We start from the raw sequence: 7,774 nt of genomic DNA on the forward strand, positions 1-7,774 counted from the left end.
CTATCTATTTATTTCTCTTTTTTGAGTTGTGACAGTATTGTCTTGCATTTAATGAAATTGGAATCATACACCAAATTATTTAAATGCCAAGATACTAAGATTTCACAAATAAAGGTTCCCACCAAAAGATTTGCTTAGTATGCAAAATTACACCGACACGTTTTTCGCTCAATGCAGTTATGCTCTCAATAAGCATAAGGTACTGCATAAAGTGAGCGCAAAACAGGTGTCATTAGAATTAAGGAAATTGTAAAAAGTTAGTCTGTAGATTCACAGCAACCAAGAAGGTTGAATTTGTTTAAAGAATAAAACCGTGAAAAATTAAAATTAAATGTAGTGTTTTAATTTAAGTCTAAAGACTTAAAACACATTGTTTAAAGAATAAAACCGTGAAAAAAAACTTTAACTTTAAAAAAAGAAACTTTTTAACTTTAGTGTTTTAATTTAAGTCTAAAGACTTAAAACACGTTAGTCGCGCGAGTTGTGGCAAACTGTCATCGTGGATTTGTTGAACAGCGTTTGGCATTTCATCATGGAAAGACTCGCACCGCAACAACGTCTACAAATTGTTCAACTGTATTATGAAAATCAGCGTTCTGTGACAAATGTTTTTCATGCGCTTAGACCGCATTATGGTCAACATAATCGGCCTGCCTTAAACACTATTCGACTGATTTATCACCCGTTATGTTTTGTTGTAATTTCTACAATAACAACAAGAACGTTAAAATGCTTAAACTTGCAAGTGACATTATGTCTCTACAACAATTCCCTAAAACATTGTTATTCTCTCTAACTGTATATAGTATAATTTCAATTACTACTTTAGAGTAAGATCTTAGCTTTTAAGTTCTTCCTCTTGGGATCTTGTTTCTTATTTCAAACCACTTACACGTGTGTGAACACCATTCTGAATAAAATTGTAATAATAAACCTTTAAATTGTGGTTTATGTTAGTGGCGCAGTCGCGGAGTCAAAGAAAATGATTCTTTAAACGAACCTTCGCAAAAACTTCATTTTGATAATAATTAAAATTATGCAAAAATTGTGAAAACTCAACAAGCTAATACACAAGCTGAAGTGAGCAGCGTTTGGACTATTTGCGATAATAGGCATTTAAAAACAGAAAAAAAAAACACAAAAAAAAACTTGAAGCTAAGTAATAAGACATTTATAAAATTAAAGTTTAAATTGAATAAGAAACATTTTGATGAAAATAATTGTTCACACTCAAGCGGTTGTAGAAAATTTTTTAAAACAACAACAAATAAATTGTAAGACTGCAAGCAAAGTCAAATAGCGGTCGAAGAACGGAGAAAGAACGGAGAAAGAACAATAAAAACAACAATGTTAATTAGCGCAATGCAAATAGACGTTCGGTTTTAGGCACAACAACAATAAACATATCGTATGCAAGACCAACAGCTTCACGAAATTTGCACACAAATCGGCTCACTGAATATAAGTACCTGCAAAAGAATAACCATGGAAGAAATCAGAGAAAGAAGAGATCGCGTCGTGCAAAGCATTAAGTTAGTCTCCCATTTCGATGGAGACAGAAATTACCTATCGCTCTTCATTGGCAGTATTGACAACATCATTCCGCCATTCACTTCTCTTACAAATGAAGAGAAGCCCTTCTACTTCCAGTGTATAGTAAGCACACTACGTGGAGCAGCTTTGGATGTAATAAGGAGAGAACAACCATCTGATTGGCTTACACTACGCGAGTTATTAATTAGTGAATTTACTGCAAATAAATCCCTTTCCCAACCAAATGTTAAAGACTTTTTCGAACAAGTTGAAAGCATTTCTACTAAAGACAGCACTAGGTCTAAAAAAATCACTGAAGCAATTGTCAATTTCATTATAATGGACAATAAGCCATTTTACGCGGTGGAGGGAAAGGGATTTTTACAACTTATGAAAGGACTGGTTCCACTCTATAAAGTTCCCAGCAGGGAGACTGTTAAATTGCGCGTGGATGAAAAATATGAAGCGTTGTCATGTGCTTTTAAAGAATATATTCGTAAAAGTGACACTTATTGTCTAACTTATGATATATGGACGGAGCAAATGAAAAACGAATCGTTCATGGGAGTAACAATTCATTTTTTAGACAATTTGCATCTGTTAAGTGGAACTTTAGGCCTTATTGAGCTTCGCGAAAGTCACACAGCTGCTTATTTAGGAGAAAAGTTGTCGCGACTTTTTATAGAGTGGAACGTGGTCACAGATAAAGTTTCTGCTTGCATAACAGATAACGACAGTACAATGATGAAAATAAATCGGAATTTATTCGGCGACAATAAAATAATACCTTGTTTCGCACATACTATAAATTTGGTTGTCACTCAAGCCATTGACAAGTCTACGAAAGTGTCACCATTGATTAGTAAGGTGCGCGACATTGTTATGTTTATCACGAGGAGCGTTAATGCTAGTGATGATTTGCGAGAGAAACAGATGGAAGCTGGAACGTCTGAAGGTACAACAAAAAAGATGATTCTGGACGTCAAAACAAGATGGAACTCTTGTTTTTACATGTTGGAGAGGTTTGTTCAGTTATCTTCTTTTTTGAGCGAAGTACTTCTCACTCGCCCGGAAGCACCTTCCATGGTTAATGGCTCTAAGCTGAATAATATCAAAGAGGTAATTGAGTTACTAAAATCTTTTGAAACTGTTACCAGGGAGATTTCTGCGGACTCCTATGTTACTGTTAGCAAGATAATACCCCTGGTAAGTTGTTTAAACGAAGCTCTGACTAAAGTTATACCGAGAGACGCTGTTGCTTTTGAGCTAAAAAATGAATTACAAAAGAATATGAACAAAAGATTTGACAAACTTGAATTCAACTCGATTCTTTCGCTGGCGACTGCATTAGACCCGAGATTCAAATTGCTACACTTTAAGGATGCTTTGGCAAAAAGCAAAACAGTTTTTTATTTGAACAACTTCATAAGAGATGGAAAGAATAACTCGATTACGTCAGATTCTTCAGATGATTGCGAAAAAGAAGAAAAGTCTTTTGATATTTGGAAACACCATAAAAATTTGGCGCACCAAAATATAAAATCCAAACATTCCAATGTCTCTGCAATTGCTAGAACGGAGGTTGAAGTGCAAATGTATCTAGGATCAGCTGTTGCACCCATTAACCAAAATCCAATTGCAATGTGGGACGACATGAAAAGTGTATTTCCTTGTCTATATAAACAAGCTTCAAAATATTTCTTCGAAGTATATCGAAGCTATCCAGAAATCTGGAAAATTAAAAGCGAAGAATACAAAAATAAAATAAAAAAGAATGCTGCCTATGAAACACTTCTAGAAAAATATAAGGAGATAGATCCAAAAGCAACTGTGGAAAGTTTAAAATATAAAATAAACTCAATTCGCTCATGTTATCGACGCGAACTAAAAAAATTAAAGCGAAGTGAGAAATCTGGAGCAGGAGTTGATGACGTATATGTGTCATCTTTGTGTTACTTTGATGATCTATCATTTTTGGAAGAACAAGAAACACACACAGACTGGTTTGTCATCAATAGAAAATGAAGAACATGAGGACACTACTTTCGAAGACGTAAGTAAAAAGAACAGGACATTTTTATTTATTTATGCATATATTTTTATTTATAAAAAGAAATTTGAAATTACATTGATTCGACACCATTAAAGTATTCACAAAATGAGTTTCGAATTTCCTTGGCGTTGGTAGTACTATTCCGATTTTTGGTTTTTTCTATTTGCATCAAAGCAGGTTCCGACCTTTCACCTATATCATTTATCATTCGAAGATAAGATTCAGTACTTTTTGTGCTTAAAAAGTTATGTAAATAGCAAATTGCTAAAACAATTTTTGATGCCTTTTCGGGAGATAAATGTATTGTAGTCAGCAGTATTCTGAATCTGGAAGATATAATTCCAAACGGGTTTTCAACCACCCTTCTTGCCCGTGACAGACGATAGTTATATTGTTGTTGATGCCGAGTTAGACCACTTTGGCTATAGGGTTTTATAAAATGTTCATTTTGTGCAAAAGCGTCATCTGCTACAAAAACAAACGGCAGCTCTTTTTCAAAACCAGGCGGCTTTGTTGGGGGAGGTATTTTCAATTTTCCGTCATTATACATAGCCGAAAATGCCGTATTTCCCAAAACACCACCATCAGACACTCTTCCGTTTGCTCCAGCTTCAACCATTATAAATTGATATTTTGCATTGACTATGGCCATCAAAACAATACTGTAAGTCTTCTTATAGTTGAAATAGTATGCTCCAGAGTGCGGTGGTTTCGTAATGTTTACATGTTTTCCATCGACAGCGCCAAGGCAATTCGGGAAATTCCACAGTTCATAAAATTCAGAAGTTATCGTTTTCCATTTTTCTTCAGTTTTCGGTAACTGAAAAGATAATAGTTTTTATTTTTATTTATTATTTTTAGAATACACCTGGCGCAAAAAAAGCCAAAACAGAATTTGGTAAAAAAGAAAAACAAGAGTTGCTTAAGAAAGCAGTCAAAGCTTTAGAAGATTCGACGCGGCCCAATGACGATGCGAGTACCTTCAGTTCGACTTGGGAAGTCCTCTTCAGGAAACTTGACCCTACTCAACAATTATTTGCGAATAAAACCATTATGGAGGTGTTGTACCAAGGAACTTTTGGCCAGTTGAACGAAAACTCCCATCAATTGTTCAACGTACAAAACACAAGATGTTCATCAAGACCTCTTTCTTATAGCGACAACTCGTCCACATGTTTTGATAAACGAACAATGCAAAATCGTTCATCAACACCTTTTTCTTATAGCGACAACTCGTCCACATGTTTTGTTGCAAGAACAGTGCAAAATCGTCCGGAATACATAATTTCTCCCCCACTTTCGATTCCAACGCAATTGATATCTACTCCTGCATCTCAAGTTCAGTACACCAGATTTCATAGCACAGTTCAGCCACAGCAATATCAACAAATTTCCAGCATCAATATACAACCACAGGAAACCATAAATACTCAACAATACGGAAACAACACAGAATATCGGACATTTTCGGACTTGCTAAACGACTCTGAATATTCTTAAGCAAACTTTTATTTTTATTTTTTAATGATTTCAAGAAATATTTTATTTTTGTTATGTCAATTTTCATGCAATATACTTACTGAAATAAAATCTTTAAGAACTTTAATCAACGCTTCACATGTCTCAATAATTATGTTGCTTAAACTTGCAGTTGAAATATACGACTGGAATTGCAAACTTTCATAGCTCTCTGCAGTTGCCAAATACCTCAATGTTACAGAGAGACGTTCATCAGGCGAAATTGCGTCTCGCATAAGAGTGTTTTGTTTTTCTATATAAGGTGTTACTTTTTCCAAAAGTTCCTTATATACAGAAGGATCCATTCGGAGAAAATTTTTGTAGTCCGCCGGGCTGGACTGTTTAAGTTCCTTTAATAAACTTATATGTGAAAAAACTGGTCTTCTTGATCGCCATTCCTTTACCCAAGTTTTTCTCTGTCTTTTTTGCTTTTTTTTTGTTCTATTTCGTCTTCTTCTAAAATGTCAAATACAAGTGCTGCAACCAATGCGCGTGCCATGTTGCTTCGTTCACAAATAACAGAGAAATGAAGTATGACAACATGTGTGACCGTTTAAACGAAAGCAATTTTTTTTTTCATCACACCATGTTTGTCACACAGTGTGATCGTGTAAAGGGCGCTTAAGGGGGGACCCTCATTTATCGGGTCAAAAAAATCGATTTTTTGGAAATAATTTTAATCTATTCTACAACTATTTAAGAATATACTTTCAAAATTTCAAGTCGATATCTGTTTTTTTGAAGGAGTGACAAAATTTTTAACAGGACGCGACGGGTGGCCTGATCGCCTGTATCCAAAACTTTAAACGCGTTTTTCTCGAAACATCATTTTTCGATTTTGTGTATACAATTGAGAACGCTGTATTGAACCAATCAGGCTTTACAATAGCTCATTTTAAAGATAATTAAATTGTTTTCAATGTGACATTAAGTGTTTTTTTTTTTTTAAAAGATTTTCATATTTTTTTGTAATTTTAAAGTCAATTTTTATGCATGAAAAATCACTTTTAACATAAAACTGGGTAAAAAATATCAATTTCGACATTTTTTTTTTAAATCAAAATGTCACATCGAAGGTATTATCCTAAAGTTTTAAAAAAAATTTGGTTTTTTTATTTCAGAAAAAAATTCAGAGCGCTAGAATGTACACAGATAGAATGAGGTGCCATGGACGAGGTGTATATTTCCATACTTAAAATGTTTTTTTTCTTCTCCGAAAATTTTTGTAGACAGTCAAGACATTTATTAAAGTACTTTATGAATTACAAAACGTTTGAAGTTATTTTACCTGAGAAAAAAATTCCCAAAAATGATGCATTTTTCGACCGTCTAAATGAGGGTCCCCCCTTAAGGCAGGAGCGACAATCACGCAGCAACGAAACCGTTTAATAGGAAAACGACTATCATAATTATTGTTTTTAAACTCAGTTCTGAATAAATAACTTGTACTTACAGTATGTAAAAAACCGCATTTAATTAGGTGGGTAAGATGAATCTACAAAAAAAAAATAAAAGATTCCGTAGGGGAGGAAATGCTTTTTAAGGGACTCGAAATCCAAGAGTTAGAAGAACCGACGACCAGTTCGCGAGTATCAGTCGACTTGTACTTAGATAGTCTATCACAAAGGCTACGTAAGTATGAAGACGAATACAAATCGCAATCTGAAATCGTTGAAATTCATGATAACATGGAGCGAGATAAAAACCTCAGAATAAAGCAAGTTGTTAATAGCGAAAGTACTTCATGTATAACGCAAATATTAGCAAAATCCAATATCGAAGCGCGCACCAAAGTGAGTACATCCTTCGGGGAATTCACAGTGTATATCCCAAAAGAAGACAAAGCAGAGGACTACATAAGGTGCTTCACTAGCGTGATTAAAAGGACTCAAGAATCCGTAATCTCGCTACACTCGTTATTATTTAAAACTGAGTATAACGTGTATAAAACAGCTCATGAGATAATCAAAGCAGCAAAGAAATCTCTGACATGTTTTACTCTGAACGAGTACCTGAAACAAGTCGTAAGTCTTATGATTCACGCACTTTGTTGGGAAAAAGTAAGAGACAACTTAATCATTAAGATTAAGAAACTTTACGGAGAAGAAACAATTCTTTTAAGGAGTATAAAAAACATCGATGTTTCGATACATCGATGTTTTAGTGCCCGATGTTTTATATAACGATGTTTGCATCCCTATATATAAGAGAGATAGGGCTTCTAGCTACAATAATGCGAATAATCCGCAAGATAGGAAATTACAGAGAATAAACCAGTTAAACAAAGAGGATCTAGGTCCAGTAGAATTGTCAAATTATGAAGAACATTATGAAACAGGCAGTACTTTTTTAGGCTAGTAAACGAGCTGCCTTGCTTACAAACAAAATGCGGCCTAACCGGCACGCCCGTTACCTTATTAGTCGACACTGGTTGCACTAACAATTACATAAATATGAATTGTAGCATAGGAAAATCAATTAAAATGAAACCATTTAAAACAAAAACGTTACATGGTTACTAAATTATAGATTCTAAAAAAATAATAACGATGTACGGGCATCATTAACCTTGTTTGAAATTAAGGAGTTAAACGACTTTGACATGATACTCGGAGAACAGGGATTACACCATATAAAGGCAGTGTACAGTAACCACGCGCCACACCCTTT

General features: G+C 34.4%; 1 protein-coding gene across 1 annotated transcript; it reads left to right on the forward strand.

The window, feature by feature from the left end:
• Positions 1 to 1,485: 1,485 nt before the first annotated feature.
• Positions 1,486 to 5,086, forward strand: LOC129238333 (uncharacterized). The gene is made up of 3 exons (XM_054873365.1): positions 1,486 to 2,739; positions 3,515 to 3,586; positions 4,448 to 5,086. Exons 1-3 carry the CDS (start codon positions 1,486 to 1,488, stop codon positions 5,084 to 5,086), a joined length of 1,965 nt encoding a protein of 654 aa, XP_054729340.1.
• Positions 5,087 to 7,774: the final 2,688 nt, after the last annotated feature.

The sequence above is a fragment of the Anastrepha obliqua genome, chromosome 2 (assembly GCF_027943255.1).
Source record: "Anastrepha obliqua isolate idAnaObli1 chromosome 2, idAnaObli1_1.0, whole genome shotgun sequence".
Classification (NCBI taxonomy): Eukaryota; Metazoa; Arthropoda; class Insecta; order Diptera; family Tephritidae; genus Anastrepha; species Anastrepha obliqua.

Excerpts from the sequence above, each read along its gene's own strand:
- LOC129238333 (XM_054873365.1), top strand. The coding sequence starts at position 1,486 with ATGGAAGAAATCAGAGAAAGAAGAGATCGCGTCGTGCAAAGCATTAAG. Across the intron at positions 2,740-3,514 it reads TTAGCAAGATAATACCCCTG|AACAAGAAACACACACAGAC; the intron begins GTAAGTTGTTTA and ends CATTTTTGGAAG. Across the intron at positions 3,587-4,447 it reads AGGACACTACTTTCGAAGAC|AATACACCTGGCGCAAAAAA; the intron begins GTAAGTAAAAAG and ends TATTATTTTTAG.